The sequence below is a fragment of the Malus domestica genome, chromosome 03 (assembly GCF_042453785.1).
Source record: "Malus domestica chromosome 03, GDT2T_hap1".
In the NCBI taxonomy this organism is placed as follows: domain Eukaryota; kingdom Viridiplantae; phylum Streptophyta; class Magnoliopsida; order Rosales; family Rosaceae; genus Malus; species Malus domestica.
In genome coordinates, this window is record NC_091663.1 from 9,946,037 (window position 1) to 9,967,281 (window position 21,245).

General features: G+C 38.2%; 2 protein-coding genes and 1 pseudogene across 2 annotated transcripts; 1 reads left to right on the forward strand and 2 right to left on the reverse strand.

Annotated features, from left to right (window-relative positions):
* The first annotated feature begins 412 nt into the window (after positions 1 to 412).
* On the forward strand, positions 413 to 2,312 carry LOC103418847 (NAC transcription factor 32-like). Its single transcript, XM_008356958.4, has 3 exons — positions 413 to 639; positions 761 to 1,047; positions 1,508 to 2,312. The coding sequence occupies exons 1-3, from the start codon at positions 456 to 458 to the stop codon at positions 2,078 to 2,080; spliced, it is 1,044 nt and encodes a 347-aa protein (XP_008355180.3). The 5' UTR covers positions 413 to 455; the 3' UTR covers positions 2,081 to 2,312.
* Positions 2,313 to 3,045: 733 nt separating this feature from the next.
* On the reverse strand, positions 3,046 to 7,132 carry LOC103407772 (syntaxin-71-like; annotated as a pseudogene).
* A 146-nt stretch (positions 7,133 to 7,278) lies between these two features.
* LOC103418826 (protein transport protein Sec61 subunit beta-like) lies at positions 7,279 to 7,805 on the reverse strand. Its single transcript, XM_008356936.4, has one exon. The coding sequence runs from the start codon at positions 7,803 to 7,805 to the stop codon at positions 7,479 to 7,481; it is 327 nt and encodes a 108-aa protein (XP_008355158.1). The 3' UTR covers positions 7,279 to 7,478.
* Between the last annotated feature and the right edge of the window lie 13,440 nt (positions 7,806 to 21,245).

Consider the following 21,245-nt stretch of genomic DNA (forward strand, 5'->3'; position numbering starts at 1 on the left):
GTTATTCACATGAAATTTTCCATGCAAAACCCCACATGTAAATTACCTATCATAACTTTGTCTTAACTAGGTAAATTACATGGAAACCTGCACTTTACTGAAACCCCTACTCAACCAAAACTTATTTTGATGAGTTAAATTAATGTTAATTAGCTCCAGGGCCTGAGGACCGTACAATATTATCCAAGAAGGTTGGTCGAAGAATTTAATTCCAACATAATAATCCAAACAGGTAGCCGTCTCGAAAGTCTCTTTCTTTGGAGTTGAAACATGCATTTAATTACGTGAGACTTTTTTTGGTTTAACCATCTCACGTAATGTCCGCATCTGCATGAAAAATGCACATATATACTGCCTCTCAGACCATTTCATTTTCCATCTACAACTGTTTTAGATTGATATTATCGTTGCTTCTTATTGTATTCCCTCGTCGTCCAAGGAAAAACTGCGCTTTCATGGAGAAAGAACCCACATTCACGACTTATTCTACTATGCAATTGCCTCCGGGTTTCAGATTCCATCCATCAGATGAAGAACTCATCGTTCACTACTTGCGAAACAAAATGATTTCGCATCCGCTTCCAGCTCAGTTGATCACGGAGATCGATCTGTATAAGTATAATCCGTGGGAGCTACCCAGTCAGTACTGAAGCATTCACTCATTTCATTCCTCCATGGTTAATCCTTCGATTTGGATTACACAGTAATAACCGAGTGTATATGTTTTTGAATTGTATGTTTTATTACTTGATTTTTGCAGACAAGGCTTTGTTTGGAGAAGATGAATGGTACTTCTTCAGCCCGAGGGACCGGAAGTATCCGAATGGGGAGAGGCCTAATAGAACAGCAGCTTTGGGTTATTGGAAGGCTGCTGGAAGTGACAAGCCAATTCTCACCTCTTGTGGATCAAAGCGGATAGGAGTGAAGAAGGCTTTGGTCTTTTACACCGGTCGAGCTCCTAAAGGAGTTAAGACTGAATGGATCATGAACGAGTATAGACTGCTCGACAGTACGGTTAACCCCTCGAGATCCAAAGGTTCTATGAGAGTAAGTCGATAGAATGAGATACTGAGTTTGCATATTATATATATGTATCTCAAAAAATGGAACAAACCACTTAAAGGCATAAGCTTACTAATCAACCAATACGTACTGTATTGTTTCACATGTGAGAAATGCTAGCATCAGTCATCCACGTGTGTCTTTTTGATAACTGTTGAACCCCACACCCATAAACTGTTTAGAGTCGCTCATGCTCTATCAAACTCTCGTGCTAGCCTAGCTAGCTAGGTTCCCTTAGAATTCAACATACTCAATCTTGCCTTGTACTATAGCTAATGTGTTTTTAAAAGTGAAACACAGACCATGCTTTGATTTAACTATTTAAGTCGTGGTCTTCATGTTTTTTTTCACTACGACTCGGTAAATTATGCAGTTCATACATCGACTTTGATCAAAACAATGTGATCAAAGGCAATACGTTAAAAAATGCTTCGTGTTGTAACAGTTGGATGATTGGGTACTATGCCGAGTTCAACAGCGAGGAAACACAACAAAGAACATATGTAACGCTCAAGACATCTACAACACTGAATTTTGGAGGTGCCTACCAAAATCTGGGCCAACAGTACGGCCTACAAGTCCAATCCATCGTGCTGATATAATCACAGATTTTCTATACAAAGACTGTCGAGTATTAGCTTCCATCCTCGCCGGTCAACCTCCATCACCGATAGAGACCTCAAGTGCGAGCTTTCAAGGGCGCAAAGATAGCTATCCAGTCGGCTCAAATAATAAGGTAAAATCCACAGTATCAATTTCTTCTTCGGGCATTAATTCCACACTAAAAAGGAAGATTAGAGAAGAAAATACAAAAGAAAATCTTTTTCCACTCATAAATCTAGAAAGCAAGAACAAAGATGGGAACGTTCTGCTTAGCAAGAAACTAGCAGCTGGTAATGTTGTCAACTGCTACATTCCAAACCACTTGCAAAATGACATACCCAAAGCAAATCCAACTGTTCCAGCCAACTTTGAGGAGTTTAATGAAATGGGCTTCCTCGCTACATACTCCTCGTAATAAAGTCTTTGATGAAAGCTAAGTTCCCTTGACGAATGAACACATTCAGGAGGCCATAGTTTCTGGCTGTACAGCATGAAGTGTAAACAAGGTGTACAAAGCACGATATCGATTTGGCCTCCAAGACTGGGTAGTACATATAACCAGTTCAATAATCTACATTTGTTGCTAGTTAACTCTGTTTATGTGGAGAATGCTCTCCTGGTTGGGAATATTTATTACCACCCTCATAAGAATGTGTAAGTTCATGCTTGATCAAGGATGGGAAAAAAAGAAAGAAAATAAACATTTTTCAGTGTAATAATACGTAAATTAGTATTGTCAAATACTTAAATGATATGAGTAATTATCATAAATGTTCAGTTTGTTTTAATTTCTTTGGGTTATAAATTCTTTCCATTTACAAAAAGATAATTTGACATTTGATAGCATAATCTTTTCCTAGTGCAACTTAATTTGCTCACCCCTAAATAAAGGTGATGCTCACCAAACTAATATAACGGCAATAAATTGGGGTGAGCATCACACTTACTTTAGGGGGTGAGGAAAAATGCACTCAACAACATGGATTTGGATCGAACAATGCACTGCAAAACTATATAAGGCAAATTGATGCTCAATAAATTCATTGAATGATAAGTACAGACATAAATAAATCTAAACTACAAATTTTCCACATTGTTGGGAGAAAGAACCACCATGAGCAAGAAACTGTATATAATCATCTTCAAGTAGCCAAAACCAGATTAGATAATTAACGTTGTACTTGAACGGAAGATGTTAAAGAGATACAAGCTAGCAAAGCCTTATGAAATGGAAGAATGTATACCACATCAGATATGATCCGATAAGCTGCTGAAGTCTTTTTAAAGTAACTTCATCGCAGTAGTAAAGAAAACAGTTGAATATCTCATTTATTCAAGGAAAGAAAAGTATGTTAAAGCATTCAGAACACGCAAAATCAATTCTTAGACAACCCCGTGAAATAAATGTGGCATAAACTGTCTTATGAGTTATTTTCCGGAACATGAAACCAATTTCACAGAACGTTTAACTCTACATCAGGAAGTGTGTGTATATAAGCTTCTTAGCATTTGGGGACTAGATTTTAAGGTTTTCTAAGTAAAAAGACAGAGAGAATACTTGTTAAGATAGAAGGCGATTCCCAGAACAATACAAAGCAAAATAATGTCAATGCAGAAATTCCAGCTCGACCTCACCCGTAAAACAAACCAAGTTTCTCATTAGTAGAGCCCTACCTGTATGATGCAACAATTAAAACTGGTCAATATGGTCAGCGTACAGATACCTTGTTTAGATTTTCCTTGAGCCTAACACTATTACTTTTTATGTCAGATGTAACCTTGTCCACCTGTAAAAGCATCAAAACTCCATCACTAAGTAATGAACTTAAAATGTTACCAACACTATCTCTCACCGGTGTTGCCGGAAAGATTAGGATTCTAGTTAGAGAAGAAAATCTCACTTTTGTTTCTATCTCACCAATTAGTGGGAGTTGTCAGTCCAATTCCTGAACATATCGAAACAATGATCAATGTTTGAATTCTTCTAATAACACAATGAAACAAAGTTATGTGCATCGACCAACCGCATTCATACCATGGCCCAAATCTTTCAAAGTACCCAAACCTTCCGAGATGATATCTAGAGCTTAATCCTGAGCAAGTGACCAACTCAATCAAAATAACAGCAGAGCTGTACTCCTTCCTGAACTGACTCGATTCTTCGGTTTTGCTGGAAAAATTCACTATCAAAGTTCCCATCTGAATGGTAAGGAAACACATTAATATTAATAATCTATCAAGAGGCTTGACATTCATTGAAAACTATAACAGCAGAAAAATAAAAAAGCATATAAAATACTGATTACCTGATGAGTCAAATTTGATATTTTTATGAGATGTTGAAGTTCCCCATTCCCCAGCTTTTTTAGCTGCAGTTTCTGTCCCATCTGGTATCCTCTCAGGCAGTGCAAAAACCAGATCACTACGTGCTTCTAGTTCTTCAGGGGACAGCCCTTTAACCTGTAATTAAACCAAAATAAGAATACAAGTTAAGCAACTTTGTTGTTACAAGTCTTTAGAGATTATAGTGGTGATAATAATCAATATTAACGAGTACGACCCAAATTCCTTTATGTTTGTGTGGGTGTGCCTGTCTATAGGTCCAAGATGTTCACACAGTCACACTATGGTTGCCATGTTATATACTAAGGCTGTATGTTGGGCACACTCTTATGGTATCTGAAGAACCATGCCGACGCCAATTCATGCTCTCGCGTTGCGGGATGATATTCTCACGCTGTGCAACTCATTATGTAGCTTTTGGATTTGGTCACGTTGGTTACGTTTGTGCGTTTTATTGTCAAAGCAATTCCACATCAGTAACCAAAAGTGCATCATAAACATCATCAGCGGATAAATGTTAGAAGGTTATGTCAGTTCAGGGTAAAACATGAACAAGAGATATGAAATGATAATATAGGCAAGAAGGAATTAACAAAAAGAAGATACATGAAGCCCTTTTCAGAACATCGTTATTTCTCCGAGAATGCGGAGCTGGTAAAGCGTGACAGAAACTCAAGAAGTAAAGCCAAAGAACAAATTCGTGACAAGTCATCAGAGTAGAGAAGCTGATTGTCAGATTCTATGCAACCCCTTGAGAATTCATGTGAACGGGGTTCTCTATCTGCTTAGGAACGTAACGCATAACTTCGTAGAGTCCCAACTCTTTTGCTAATGGTCTCGGAACATAAGTTGTATCATAAAGAGGAAATGCAAGATCTCATGGAATATATCTACCGAGGTTACAGTTGTCTCGTTTCGCCTCGCCTCTAGTCTAGTTCCTTGTAGCTTCTGCAATTTCGTTGACGATGATTGTTTTGTTCCTTTACTACAAGAACCACTCTTGTTTTGTTCATCTCGTGCGTCGATGATAGACACACAGTGAACAGTAACAGTCAGGCTCAATCCACACCATTTTCCAAAACCAAGAAACTACCGACTTTTTTCGACCACAAGAAACTATCGACTTTGGAGAGAAAGCCAGCAATTAGATAAGAATGTGACATCAATTTGGAGCTATTCTCACACACTTCATCTGTACACACTATCTCCATCTTGGCTAATCACCATCGGCTGAATCAAAATTTCCATACATTTTGACCCGTCAAATCTCGAATCACATGCGCATCTTTCAAAATTTAGTTTACACAATAGATTAAAACTAATAGAAAAGGAAAACATAATATGTGATGCAGCATATCTTATGATTTTTTTGCGTCCTATATAATCCTACTATATAAAAATAAATAAATAAATCAAATCTAATCACATATATTTTCTAATTTTGTCTTAATTAATAATTAATTATGAAACTTAAAAATAAAATAAAAATAGATGAATTGGATTCGTTTCACCTTTTTCTGAGCCAACTTGCGCAGCTTAGGAAGTTCCTCCATCAACCGAGCCATGGTCCGACGAATTTCCACATACGTCGCAACCGCCACAGCCCGATTACTCTCCATCGCAGCCTTCTCGGCCTTCTTCACATTCCGACACACAATCAAATTGTTCGAAAATTTAAATTATTATTATATTAATTGAATGGAACTTAGACGACTCGGATGATACATCGATCCTCAAAGCATTAAGGAACAATTGTCAAAACATTGTGAACTGCTAAATGCTTACTGCCAAACGTCGGGGAAGGAGATTAGCTTATGAAATTCGGTAGTCTATTTCAGTGCTAATTGATACAATCCAAATCTGTAACCCCTTAATCAACCTGCAAGTCACAGAGGATAGAGAGGGAGAGGGAAGGAAGAGAGAGAGAGAGAGCAGAGCTCTTGAATTGTTTTTTGGTTTTGTATTTCTGTTTGTAAATTCTGATCTTCACATTAGAGGAAGCTGGCTCCTTTTATACAGACTCTACTCCTTAAAATGCCAGCTGGCATATTTAACAATTCTTAACAATTCAAATTAAAGCATAAACCTCAATTACATTTTGGGTTCATAACACTAATACGCCGGTGGAGACTGAGAGGAGCTTAGTGCTTTACTGGAAATGCCGACGATCCAGGAAAATACTTGGGTATCCCAGCGGTTTGGGTAGATAAAAATAGAGAACCCTAGCTTATGTCAGAGACCGTATATTGGGGAAAATCCGTGGAGCCAATCCTTGGTCGTATTTTGAAGCTTGGGAACTCCTTTCAAGCATGTTCATGGTCTTGGGTCCCAAGTTCGGCAAATGAAACGGCACATTTCGTCGTGACGCACCATAGAGCAGAGATGCGCTACTTAGTCTGGGTCGAAAGACCCCCATCTTCGTTTGTGAGAATTTTGAGCATAGAAGTTTTTGAAACATCAGAAGGGAAGTACAGTTGCTATATTTATCCATGGGCAAATAATCCCTGTTCGCTAAATCGTAACAATCAATTGTACCTTGTTTTCTACCAAGGAAGAATGTAGATTTATGCCAAAAGTCTTGTAAATCAGTAGTTAATCTTCCAATTCTCAACCATATATGAGGTGAGTAGATTTGCATTTGTTCATCATTCATCATATTCTGTATTTCACCCAAAAAGGACCAAGGGCATGGTTTTCTGAGCATACAACAACAGTCGATGTACAAACAATGACAAATGAAGTGCACATCCATTCCTACTTATCTTCGGAAGAGGCAATGATTAGCGGAGATCATACAGCAGATACCGACTATCTTTCAGGATAATTTTCATTTAATGAAACAGCAACCAGCAAAGAAAACATGCTTTACGCATAAAAGAGATGCACACAAAAGGGAGATGCAACGATTTATATGATATTATCAACTCCGTCAAGAACAAAGCACAAAACAAGGAACATATCAGCAAAAGAGGGCTTGTATGCAGATGAAAATTATCAAAAAAAGGGCTTGTATGCAAATGTTGATGAACCCTTTTGTATGCAAACAAAAGGGAGATATGCAACGATTTATACCATTTTTCCTTGGATCCCCTTTTTTCCAATTCCAGTTCTTATTAGCAAAAGTCTACTTGTTTTCTCTCATCACGAATCTCCCAAGTTTGCACAATTCTGTTTTCCTTTTAATCTTTTAAATTTCTACAAATTCAAAACTATTGGATCTTCTCGACCATTCAATGTAATTATGTCACACTTCAACATTAGAGAGCAAAATAACGAAAGGCTAAATATTACTCGATTTTGATCCAAACACAATCCAAGACCCAACAGATCCCAACTTTAAAACAAAATTGAAACCCTAACAACGTCAACTCTGCGAAAATTTACAGAGCAAAGCGAAAACAAAGCATTCGTGTCATTGAATTACCGATTAAGCTCCGAATCCGAACCCGATCCCAACCAGGACTCAGAACTCAAGCTCCGCCACCAGATCGGTGGAGGTACAGCTTGCCGAACACATGAAGAGCCGTGACGAAGCCTATGAAGCAGAGGCTCATGACGAGGACAACAGTCGGGGTGATCTTCAAGCCAGGAGCGTCGTCCGTGTAGAACCTCAGCATGTTGTTTCCGGCACCTGATCCGCCTCCTCCTCCGCCGATGCTTCCGGAGCCGGTGGAGCCTCCGACACGACGGCGACGCATTCCAGCAGTCGCGGCGGCCGAGCCCCGCGGAGCCATGACGCCGGGGCGCGCAGTCGCAGAGGACGACGACGCTTGGGACTGAGATGAACCTCGAGCCATTGTTAGGACAACACGAAGAGGGCGTGAGCTACAAAGAGAGAGAGAGAGAGAGAGAGAGAGAGAGAGAGAGAGAGCGCAACCGAGCAAATGAAGAAAATTTAGGGAGTGTAATTAATGTGGACAATACTTAATTATGACTTTTGTTTACTTCTTTATGGATGGGTTAGACATGTCAAATTCAAGGTTCTAAAAAACATTAGAAGTTAGTTGGGCGGTAGGTTACGACCTAGTGTTTAAACGGTTAAGCGGAGCCAGACGGATTTAAGTAAATCTATTATATTTCGTACAAGTAAATGTCTGCTTATAGTTAAAATATATATAATTTCATCATAATCTACAAAATAGAATGACATATATATTATAAAGTATTTGAATATAATGAAACCATGAGGAACAAGAATATAATATATGTTTATTTAGGTATTGTTTGGTATGCAGACGGGACGGGACGGAATGGAATGGGACGGGACAGGACGGGACGGAACGGAGAAGGAGCAAAGATGACCTCAGATGGAAACAAGGAGGAGGAAGAAGGAGACAGAAATGTTATAATTTTGTGTTCCACATATATGGAATGAGTCATTCCAGGGGGTAAGGTGGAACGAAAATTCACCCAAAATTCGTTCCATGGAACAGCGCGTTCCACCCGTTTTAGGCGCATCAAACGTGAGATGGAACGCCTTGTCCCACTCCGTTCTGTTCCGTCCCACGTACCAAACGGAACCTTAAGTACGCAACAAGTCTCTTACAATTTATTAAAAAAATAAAATGCAAACTAAAAGTTATATAGTTTCTATTCAAGTGAGTCATGACCAAGGCGAGTGTCTAGGCGAGTCTGGACAGGCTAGGCGGGTGCCTCAGCAGATCTAGGCGCCATTTCTTAATTTTCAAATGCCTAGACATTAATCGGGGCGGTGACCAGCCGCCTAGTGCCTAGGCGGTGCTAGGCGAGGATTTTTAGAACACTGGTTAAATTATAATGAATGGCTAAGCGTGATAACTTGAAGTCTTATGTCGAAAATTGTATTCCTCCAAATAAAGTGTCAAATTTTTTTTAATTATATAAAATTTTAAATTGTTGTATTTATTATAAAAAATAGTTGAAACAAAATTTTTATTGGTTGAAATGTTAGTTAAATAAGGAAAATACCATTAAAATTAATAAGATCCGCAAAATCTTCAAATTCAGTCAATAAATAACACTTCAATTGGAAGAATTTTTTATGTTAATATGTACAGTGACATTTCCACCTAGAATTTAACATTAATTTTAAAGACGCTCTTAGTCAAACTGTGATATTGAAAATAAATATGGACCGCCTAGGGAAGGCCAGTGAAGTTACTAAAACAGCTACAGTTGGATCAACGGAACCAGATCAAGTGCCAAAAATTGGAAAAGGATCGTCTCCGGATTCCTTCCTCCTAATCTATCAAGTTTGAAGATCCGGATCGTTGAAATTTGATTAAACGGCTAAAGTTATTATAATTTTTAAAATGAGCCTCTGTTTGTAGCTGTTGGATCAAATTTCAACGGTCCGGATTTCCAGACTTGATGGATTGGGAAGAAGAGATCCGAAGAATATCCCTTTTCCCAAAAAATGCTATTATTATTTAGGTAAATTATATTTTATCCTTTCAAATTTCGATGTGATTGCAACCTCATACAATATCTTTAAAATATTTCAATCTCATACATTTACCATTATTTTATTTTAATTTCATACATTCGTTAAAAAATTTATTAAATAACATGGCAAATGTGGCTGTCAAACTTTTGCCGCGTGGACAAAAACCTAAAACAAAACTAAAATTTAATTATGACATTAAAATATTAAAATAATTAAAAGAATTGGAAATCTAAAAGAATTAAAAGAACTGGAAAAGTAAACAAAAAAAGAAAAAAAGAAAAGAAAAAAAAAGGGGTTCATCTTCCCCACCGAACACCCCCTTGTCCCATCACCAACCCGTTCCACCATGACTTCTACGCCTTTTTCTCTAACCAGAAATTCCTAATTCCCCATTTTCCGCATCCAATTTTGCGTTTCACCTCTTTCTTTAATTGGGATCGAGTGTTAGGACCTTTGGGCCCCATAGGTTACTAGTATTTATTAGGTTCATTGTTATTGTTAAGCCTACTAAGACTACTAAACCTTAGCTATTCTTTTGTGTATTTAAACTAGGATTGCGCTATTCACATATCTCATTTTACCTCTCACAAACCTTTTGATAATTTCTGTTCTTTAATCTTCTTCAATTCATTCAATTCAATTGCCAAACATTAAAAAAATATGTGAAAAATAAAATAAGATGCGCAGATATCACAGTCTTTTAAACTACTATGTTCATCTAAATTAGGAATGAATGAAGATATGATTTCCTTTTATTTCCTTTTCTACTTCCTGCACTACTTTTCTTGCAATTTCCCATGTATATCATGTCTGATCCTATCAGCTCAATACTTTTACTTTTCCAGCTGCAGATGGATGTCGTCGAATCTGAAAGGGTTACAAGGACCGGTGGTTAAGACAAATGATTTTTCGACGGACGACGCCATAATTGGCAACGGCGACGAGGAGCAAAGGGCATGACGACCTTGAACGCGTTCGATTTGATTTCGTTCTCGGCCGGGCTGGACCTGTCGGGGTTGTTCGAGCCGTTGAGCAGCAGACCGGCGGAAGACGGCGAGCGATTTAACAGAAAACTTACAGAGATAGAGAGAGAAGAGATTGGTTACTGGTTCTCGACGGAGAGGAAAAGGGAGGTGGGCAGATTTTTAGGGTTTATCTTTAATTATCGCGATAAATCTGAGGATTGACGGAGTTTGCGAACGCGGAGAAGCTGAAGGTAAGGAGGAAGAAGAATAGGGTCTGGATATGGAAGGGCAGAATGAGATTTATCAATCGGGGTGGAGGTTTGCAGATTGACAGATAATTTGGTGGTGATGGAAAAAGGGTGCTCGGGGTGGGATGATGAACCATTTTTGTTTTTTTGTTTTTAATTAATTATTTTAATATTTTAATGTCCTAATTAAATTTAGCTTTTGTATTAGTTGTTTGGCCACGTCAGAATTAATGAGGATCCCACATTTGTCATGTCATTACTTAACATTTACTTAATGGAATTTGCAACAAAAATTGAAATGAAATAATAAACAATGTATCAGATTAAAATATTTTTAAAATATTGTATACGGTTGCAATTGCACCGAAACTTGAAAGATTAAAATGTCGTTTATCCTTATTATTTTATTGAATATGGATTTAATTAAATTACGATAAGTGGAACCAAATAAAAGTCTGTAGGAATGGGGTTTAGTTAGTTTTTAAATTCGAACGCGTGGTTTATAATTAAGAAAAAAAATTAAACAGATTTTGATCTGTTGAAAATGATGGTGGGTTAGTGAATGCTCACAGTGCCTTGGTAGATTTTTCAATGCGCACAAATATGATGTAAACTTTGGAAACAAAATGATTGTATTTTCAAAGTTATGAGTTGTAAATTTCAAGCTATAAGAACTTATTTGTATGGAGCCTCTCTATAAATAGAGCGCTCAGACTGCTATTAAATGACAGAGAGATATACTGACAAGAAAGGAAAAATTAATAACTTCAGTATCTATTCCTCCATCTTTTATTTGTCATCCTTTGTGCTATAGTTTCAGTGTGATATTTTATACCTGCTTTGCTCCTGTCACTAGTAAATGTTATCTCTCTAACTTTTACATATTTATAACACATTATCAGCACGAGTCTCTAAAACCTAACAATTTCTCATTTCTCTTCGCCGAATGAAAGAAAGAAAAATAAATGTTTCCTCTAAGGATTTTACTGCTCATCTTCTTCCTCTGCCTCAACTGCGCGATATACCCTCGCAACGAATTGTTTGCTCCATGCCTGCTTTTAGTTCTCAACGTAACAGTTACATACATCTTTAATTTCTTGTTTGGTGTAGATCTTGATTACTAATCCAGTATTTATTTATGTTGATTTTATTGCAATCCAAGATGGTGCTGTACAATTGCCCATCTTGAACTGCAAATTTAATCTTACTGCAATCCAAGATGGTGCGATATCATCGCCTATCTTGGACTGCAGATCTAATTTTACTGCAAAGTTTAGGTGAAGCGGTATAATCGCCCACCCTACCCTGCATATTTAAATTTGCTTGCTATTTAACTTCATTGCAATTTTAGGTGGTGTAGTATAATCTCCCACCTTGCTATGCGTATTTAAATTTTCCTGCTATTGGAGTGGTGCGGAATAATCGATGTCCTATGTATTAGTTGTTTGTTCTAATTAAATTTTAGTTTTTGTATTCATTGTTTGTTCATGGCACAAGTTTGGCAGCTACGTTAGCATTAAAGGGGACCTCACATTTGTCATGTCATTACTTAACGTTTACTTAACAGATTTTTTAACAAATATAAAATTGAAATGAAATAATAGAAAATGTATCAAATTAAAATGTTTTAAAAATAGGGTAAATTATATAGTAGCCCCTTAGGTTTGAGGTCTATTTGCAATCTTATACAACATCTTTAAAACATTTCACTTTCATACCTCAAGTACTATTTTATTTCAATTTCATACAACCGTTACATTTTCCATCCATAGATCTGTTAAATGCTGACGTGGCTGCCACATATATGCCATGTGGCTGCCAAATGTCTGCCACGTGGCAAATAAAATAATTTTTTAATTTTTTTTAGAAAAACCTGAAATTGGAAGAAAAAAAAAAGGGACCGAACCCCTGCAACCCAGAAGAAGAAGGAGGAAGAAGAAGAAGAGAAGAAGAAAAAGGAGGAGGAGGAAGAAGAAGAAGAAGAGGAAGAAGAAAAAAAAAAGAAAAAAAAAAGAAAGGGACTGAACCTAGAAGAAGAAGGAGGAAGAAGAAGAGGAGAAGAAGAAAGAGGAGGAGGAAGAAGAAGAAAAAAAAAAAGGGACCGAACCCAGAAGAGAAGAAGAAAGAGGAGGAAGAGAAGAAGAAAGAGGAGGAGGAGGAAGAAGAAGAAGAAGAAGAAAAAAAAAGAAAAAAAAAAGAAGGGACCGAACCAGAAGGAGGAAGAAGAAGAAAGAGAGAAAAAAAAAAAAGTGGCAGGTTTTTTAAAAAAAATTAAAAATTTATTTTATTTGCCACGTGACAGACATTTGGCAGCCACGTCAGCATTTAAGAGATCCATGGATGGAAAATGTAACGGTTGTATGAAATTGAAATAAAATAGTACTTGAGGTATGAAAGTGAAATGCTTTAAAGATGTTGTATAAGATTGCAATAGACCTCAAACCTGAGGGGCTACTATGTAATTTACCCTTAAAAATATTGTATATGGTTGCAATTGCACCGAAACTTGAAAGAATAAAATTTAATTTATACTTATTATTTTATTGAATATGGATTCAATTAAATTACGATAAGTGGAACCAAATAATAGTTTGTAGGAATGGGGTTTAATTAGTTTTTAAATTCAAACGGGTGGTTTATAATTAAGAAAAAATTAAACAGATTCTGATATGAGTTTTACACGATTATTTGTTGGGTTGGGCCGATGCCTTGTCAATCATGCCAATTTAATCTGTATTTGATTTATAGTTCAATGTTCACTCGTGCTCAACAACACATATGCGAGAATGTGTGTCAAGAGACGACACACTCGCTACAAAGGTGTTCACTATGTTAGGATTAGAGAGTTGAAATATATTGTATGCATTGCATTGTGTGACAGGTGTCATTAGGAGATTGGGTGTATTATGTCCTAGGGTAGTTATACTGTGAGTATTTATATTGTAAGTCTGAGTCTTGTAAAAGTTAAGGTGTGAAAGAAGAAAAGATTGCTCTTCAAGATTCTCTCTTACTCTCAGAGTGTTTTCCCTCTCATTTCTCTTCACGTTAACATGGTATCTTCGCCGATCAAAGGCTTACGCCATTGATTTCGATCCTCCTGCTTCCGCTCCTCGTGCTTGTTGGTGATCGTTCTTGGTGGTGTTTCAATCGATTGTTTGTCGATTCTTCTTCGGTTGAGAAAGTCGGTGATTTCGTTGCTCGTTTTAGTCGGTGATTTTGTTGCCAGTTTTCGTCGGTGATTTCGTCGGTGATTTCGTCGGACGTGTTCATCGTTGCTTGTGTTCAGCTTTCTTGGTTGGTGGTTGCTCGTCGGTTATCTAGAGGTAGTGTCTTCTTCATCTATTTCTGCAAATCGATTGTGATTTCTTGCAATCTCTGGTTTGTTTAAACCCTAAGTTTTGGGGCTTTTTTCATCTGCATTGGTGTTTGCGTCTGTGCGTTGCCTTCTTGGTGATATTGGAGGTGCAATTTGTTTTTTTAGCGTTTATCTGCTGCATTTGTGTATTTCTTCTCATCGAAGCAATTGTCTAAGAATCATGGTTACTATTGCTCAATTGGCTCTTCTGCAATCCCCAATTTCCTCCTTAATTCCTAGTGTTGGCAATACTGTTAATGTCAAACTGGATGACTCGAATTATGTTACTTGGAGTTTTCAAATGGAATTGTTGCTTGATGGTAATGGAATTCGTGGATTTGTTGATGGTTCCATTCCCTATCCATCTAAGTTCAATGCGTCTGACTGTGAAGGAGAAACTATTGCTGCAATCCTTGTGTTGTCTGATGCCTACAAAGTCTGGGTTATACATGACAAAGCTTTGATGACTCTTATTACTGCGACTTTATCTCCTGCTGCTCTTTCTTGTGTGATTGGGTGTCAGACGTCTCAGGAACTATGGACTAATCTTCGTGAACGGTTTGCCAACTTATCTAGAACCAGCATTGTGCAAATGAAGATTGATTTACAAAACATTAAGAAGGGACCTGAATCTATTGATGAATATCTTAAGAGGATTAAAGATGCTAGGGATCAATTGTCAGCTGTTGGTGTTACTATATCTGATGAAGATATTGTTATTGTTGCCCTTCGAGGATTTCCTCCTGAATTTAACACTATCAAAGCTGTTATCCGTGGCCGAGAAAATCTTGTTTCTCTGAAAGAATTGCGGTCTCAACTTAAGGCTGAAGAATCCACGTTGGATGAAACCGCCAATCATATTCCTCATATGTCTGCCATGTTGGCTCAATCCTCAAGTTCTGCATTTACTGCTGGTAGTTCTTCTGGTACAAAATCCTTTCCTCCAACTCTGCAACCAATGCCACCAATGCATTATCCACCAATGCTACCAACGCAGTATCCACCTCAGGTGCCTCATGTGTTTCCTTCAGGACCATTTGGTTTTGTCTCTCAACAGGGTTTTGGAACCTACAACAATTTCAGAGGGAATAATTTCAAGGGAAAAGGTAAAGGCAAGAAGTTTTTCTCTGGAAATCAGTCCAATGTGTTTCCACAGAATTTTTATGGAGCCCATCAATCTGCTCAGTTTTCTCAACCTGGTATTCAGTCTTCTGGGTCACAAGGATTCTCTCCTCAGTCATTTCAACCGCTGCAAATTTGTCAAATCTGTGATAGGAAAGGGCATTCTGCTCTTACTTGTTTTCAGCATGGCTGTCAAATTTGTCATCGGGTTGGTCACACGGCTGCAACCTGTTTTGACAGGACTGGTTTTCCTGCTTCATCCCAGCCACCACAAGGGTATTCTTCATCTTCTCAAGGCTATCCCGGTTATCAACAGTCAATGCACCCTGTGCAGTTTTCCTATTCAGTCCCATTTGTGCCTGGTGGGTCATCTCAACCTCAGGCCCATGTTGCTATGCATGAGCGCCCTTCTTCTTCCTCTTCTACACCATCACATGAGTTCTGGCTTTTGGACTCCGGGGCCACTAATCATATGACATCGGACTTGTCTAACATTCAAATGCCTGTTCCTTATCCCTCTACTGAACAAGTCACTGGTGCTAATGGTGAAGGTTTGGATATTGCACATATTGGCAGTGCTAATCTTCATACTCCTTCTCATACTTTCAAACTTAATTCTGTTCTGCATGTTCCTCAATTGTCTCAGCATTTATTGTCTATGCATCAATTGTGCAAAGACAATAATTGCAGATGTATTATTGATGAATCTTCTCTATGTGTACAGGACAAGGTCACCCAACAAACTCTATTTCAAGGATTGAGTAATAATGCAGTGTATCCTCTTCCAGTGCTCAAATCTTCTTCCCACCGTCCAGCAGCTTATATAGGGCAAAAAGTGTCTTCTGCTTTATGGCATTGTAGGTTAGGTCATCCAACTAATTCAATTGTACAAATAGCACTTCGTAAGTCATCCATTCCATTTTCTTGTACCTCATCCCCTCAAGTCTGTAAACCTTGCTTGCAAGGCAAGTTCACTCATTTACCTTTTCCCTCTCCTGCTTCCAAGTCTGTAACTCTGTTTGAGGTCATACACACTGATGTGTGGGGTCCTTCTCCTACTAAGTCCATTGAAGGGTATCGGTATTATGTGTCTTTCATTGATGAGTGTACTCGCTATACTTGGATTTTTCCATTAATCAATAAAGTTGCTGTGTTTGGTGTTTTTGTGCACTTTCATGCTTTTGTTGTGAATCAATTCAATGCTTCTATCAAAATTTTGCAAAGTGATGGTGGTGGAGAGTATACTAGTCATTTGTTTCAGAATTTCCTTCAAACCAAAGGTATTATTCATCAAAGGTCTTGTCCTTATACTCCAGCCCAAAATGGCCTAGATGAACGGAAAAATAGGCATGTTATTGAAACTGCTCTCTCTTTACTTCACCAAGCTTCCTTGCCTGTCCTGTTTTGGTATCATAGTTGTGCTACTGCAACCTATTTAATCAATAGGATGCCCACTTCAGTTTTAGGTATGAAATCTCCCTTTGAAGCTTTATACAACTCTCCACCCAAGTTAGATCATTTAAGAGTGTTTGGGTGTGTCTGCTACCCATCCCTCAAACCTTATCGATCTAACAAACTTGAGTCCAAAACCACTGCATGAATTTTTTTGGGGTATGCCTCTCAGTACAAGGGTTACATTTGTTATTCTCTTCGCAGTCACAAGTTAATTGTCTCTCGCCATGTCTTATTTGATGAAGATAGTTTTCCTGGTGTCCACTCTCCCAAACCACATCCAGTTTCTTTGCCATCTGGTTCTTCTTATGTTGTTCATCACAATACTTTTACTCCTGTTCCTATTATACCTATACCTCTTCCACAGGTGTTTGACCATTCTTCTACTGCATCATTCCCTATTACTCAGTCTTAGTCCTTGCTCAATGGTGACCTTGTCCCCTCTTCTACAAGTACTTCTGGAAATTCAGCGGATCATGAATTACATCCTTCTACTGCCACTTCTCAGGCTACGGATCTGCAACTTGTGTCTATTCCTTCCTATAATTCCCATCCAATGCAGACTCGATCTAAATCGAGGATTTTCAAGAACAAGACAGCTTTTCCAGCTCAGGTTCAGTGTGACAGTATTAAAGAACCTTCATCTTACAGTGTTGCTTCTAAATCCCCTGAATGGCAACAAGCCATGCATGAAGAAATGGCAGCTCTTACTCAGCAACAAACCTGGACTCTTGTTCCTCTTCCACAAAACAAAAATCTTGTGGGTTGTAAATGGATTTATAAAGTGAAAAGGCATCCTGATGGGTCTGTGGCTCGATATAAAGCCCGTCTTGTGGCCAAAGGGTTCTCTCAAGCTGCAGGTTTGGATTATTATGAAACTTTTAGCCCGGTGGTCAAACCTACTACTGTTCGGTTGTTGTTTTCCTTGGCTGCTACGTATGGATGGCAGTTGAAGCAATTAGATGTCAAAAATGCGTTTTTGCATGGTTTTTTGGAAGAAGAGGTTTACATGTGCCAACCACAGGGGTTTGTTGATCAAGTTCATCCTGAATATGTCTGCAAGCTTCACAAGTCCCTTTATGGCCTAAAACAAGCTCCTAGGGCTTGGAATGATCGGTTCACCAAGTTCTTGTTTACTTTGGGGTTCCAGTCTTCTTATTCAGATTCTTCTTTGTTCATCAAGCATGATGGTCATTCTATGGTTGTGTTATTACTCTATGTGGATGATATCATCCTCACTGGTGATAGTGATGAGGGTGTTCAATATGTGATTCAACGATTAACTACAGAGTTTGATATGAAGGACTTGGGCCTATTGCGTTATTTTCTTGGGTTGGAAATTGAGTATCATTCCCAGGGACTTTTTGTCCACCAGTCCAAATATGTGAAGGATTTATTGCATAAAACAGCCATGACTGATTGCAAGTCTTATGTCACTCCTTCTCATCCCAATCACAAGTTGCTGAAGCACAGTAGTCCTCCTTATAAGGATCCTACCACCTATAGAAGTATTGTTGGTGCTTTACAATACTTGACTTTCACTCGGCCTGATATTGCCTACTCTGTGAATCAAGTGTGTCAGTTTATGCAAGCTCCTTTGGATTCTCACTTTGTTGCAGTCAAACGCATTCTTCGGTATCTCAAAGGATCATTAGGCTGGGGTATATGTTTCAGACTTGGTTCTTTGGATTTAAAAGCCTATACTGATGCTGATTGGGCTGGGGATCCTAATGATAGGCGGTCTACGACTGTGTTTGTCATCTTTCTTGGACAGAATCCCATCTCATGGAGTTCCAAGAAACAGCACACTGTCAGTCGCTCTTCTACTGAAGCTGAATATAGGGTGATGGCTACTACCACTGCCAAAGTGGTTTGGCTCCAACAACTCCTCAAGGACTTTCATATTTCCAGTTCTATTTCACCCATACTCCACTGTGATAACATCTCAGCAATGGCTCTTGCCACCAATCCTGTGTTGCACTCTAAAGCCAAACATATTGAGATTGATTGTCACTTTGTGCGCGAACGTGTTCAACAAGGCACCATTACTCTGCAATATGTTGCTTCTGAGCATCAGTATGCCGATATCTTCACCAAAGGCTTGTGCTCCTCTCTGTTTCTTGATCATTGTTCCAATCTTATGCTCGGACCTTTCTCCCATAAGATTGAGGGGGAATGTTAGGATTAGAGAGTTGAAATATATTGTATGCATTGCATTGTGTGACAGGTGTCATTAGGAGATTGGGTGTATTATGTCCTAGGGTAGTTATACTGTGAGTATTTATATTGTAAGTCTGAGTCTTGTAAAAGTTAAGGTGTGAAAGAAGAAAAGATTGCTCTTCAAGATTCTCTCTTACTCTCAGAGTGTTTTCCCTCTCATTTCTCTTCACGTTAACACACTAAACTTGGCATGGTTAGAAACCTTTTTACCTTTTTATGGATAGTTTAAACTCTCAACTTTGAAGACTTCGTTCTCCATTTTAAATTAAGCTATCCACGGGACTCTCATTCTATTCTGACGTCTTGATATGCAATATTTCACTTCCTTTTGTTGCACGCACGAAAGACCCTTTGAATTAGAGTCATGATTGACAAAAACTAAATGTCGAACTCACTACAAATGTTTAACGTTCTCGGATTGGTGAGCGAGACACTAATATACCTCTAGTTTCATCTCCCCTCTCGCTGCAGAGTTACCCATTGCTTCTTCCCTTTTCCTGCGCCCCCCATGACACTATGGATGGCAGAGGGATTTGGGTTGCACGAATTTGGGTGTTGAGGATCCTTTTGGATCCATCGTTTGACCAAATGTGTATGTCGGGCTTTCGCCCCTATCCTCGCCTATTGGTCATTTTCTTTTGGTTTGTTTTTTTTATTTTTTTATTTTTTTTATTTTTTTATAATCCTTATGGGCCTGAGTTAGATTGTAATTATTGTTATTGAGCTTTGACTAATTAGGTGATTCTGTATTTTCTTTGGGCTTATGTAATATTTTGTTTCTTGTAATGAAACTTATCTGGACCAAAAAGGAACTTCAACTTCCTTGGGACTGAATACAGTAACTGCATAAAAAGAACTTCAATGATGATTTTATCATAACCAAGTCAATACTTAAACCGGAATATTACAAACTCTGTCAACAAAACTCATAAAAAGGTCGTACCCAGTGCACAAGGCTCCCGCTTTACGCAGGGTCTGGGAGAGGTGATGTCAACAAAACTCATACGACACAATAATTATAGTTACCCTACCACCAGCGAAAAAGTTAAAACTTTACAGACTTGTTCCTACAAGATTACAAGAACAAAAAGCCATCATATATTATATATACCTATGAAGATCTGATTCAGTGATTCACTGCTCGATTTGCCGCAAGATATACCTCTAAGTAAGCTGGCTGCTGGGATGAAAAAATCGACCTTGAACGGCACAAAGACGCCGCCTGGTGCGCTCTTTCGGGTCCTTCGGCTCCTTCTCAGCGCCGACGTAGTGAAACACCGTGACCGTCACAAGTACAACTCCCAAAAACAAGACTGCATAGCACTGCCTGCCCAACCTTCCCAAAAGTCCCTCAGCTACCTCCATATTCCTAACTCAATATTTACTCTTATTTTTTATAACTCAAAAGTTCACTGGATGTAGCTTATATAAAGAGAGGAAAGAAATAAGGGACAGAGAGGTGTAGCAGCTAGCCGCTGGAAACAATGAAAAACCAGGGGTTGTTTGGTTTAAAACGTTTTAAGGCGGCTGTGACTGTCGTTTTGCAGCAGACTTTGTTTTGGATGTCACCACGACGGCAAAATTGGTGTCTTGGGGTGTGAACACAAACTGCCACTAGGGTTATTGAGGATTAGCCTTTGTGCTAGTTTCCAAATGTAGTGGTCTTTGCGGTGGAATTCAGGCATTGGTGGGATGTAATATTCAGCAAGACAAACAAACAAAATATAAAACTACATATAATACTTTACTAATTAAAACAATTTCACTATAAATTTGTTGAGATAACTACATAATCCCTCTACTACAATGTGACTGACTTATAAAATAACCAATATAAAACTCTCATTCATTGGAGAAAAAGGAAAAAAAAAAAAAACTAATCCCTAGCGGACAAGAAATCTTATACTTGATGAGCAAAGAATCATAATCCTTAGCCCACAAGGTTTTTTCCGTTTCCGACGTATGACTCTTTTACCTTCATATATTCCCACACCTCCTCACTATGACGAATTTTGAAACCAAACACGTTACAAATCAGGTAACGTGAAGCACGTATGATTGTTAGACTTCACATATGGGTCAACCCTGCTCTAATATTATGTTAACTTTTAGTATTTGATGTTGTTTTCTTACTAAGAAAAGCTGAAAGAATGAAGAACAAAAGTTTTATATTATCTGTGTAAAGAAAGTTGTGGCTCAATCCATTGCACAGTTCACATAAAAAACAATCTCTTACACTTTTGCACTAAATTCAATCTAAACCATACACACTAGGTCATCAACAATGGCATCACACTTGACTACAATCTAAGACATATAAGTCAAAGATGGATTGGATCTAGGCTCTACATTTGATTTATTGACTTAAGTAGAACATTGTAACTTAAAAATCAAATAACCAAAAACAATTTATATTCCAACGTTAATTCCATTTTGTATGAAACATGATT

What these genes read in the sequence shown, in the direction of transcription:
- LOC103418847 (XM_008356958.4), top strand. Translation starts at nt 456, where the DNA reads ATGGAGAAAGAACCCACATTCACGACTTATTCTACTATGCAATTGCCT. An exon ending in TAATCCGTGGGAGCTACCCA is followed by an intron (nt 640 to 760) that starts GTCAGTACTGAA and finishes TGATTTTTGCAG; the next exon opens with ACAAGGCTTTGTTTGGAGAA. An exon ending in GATCCAAAGGTTCTATGAGA is followed by an intron (nt 1,048 to 1,507) that starts GTAAGTCGATAG and finishes GTGTTGTAACAG; the next exon opens with TTGGATGATTGGGTACTATG.
- LOC103418826 (XM_008356936.4), bottom strand. Translation starts at nt 7,805, where the DNA reads ATGGCTCGAGGTTCATCTCAGTCCCAAGCGTCGTCGTCCTCTGCGACT.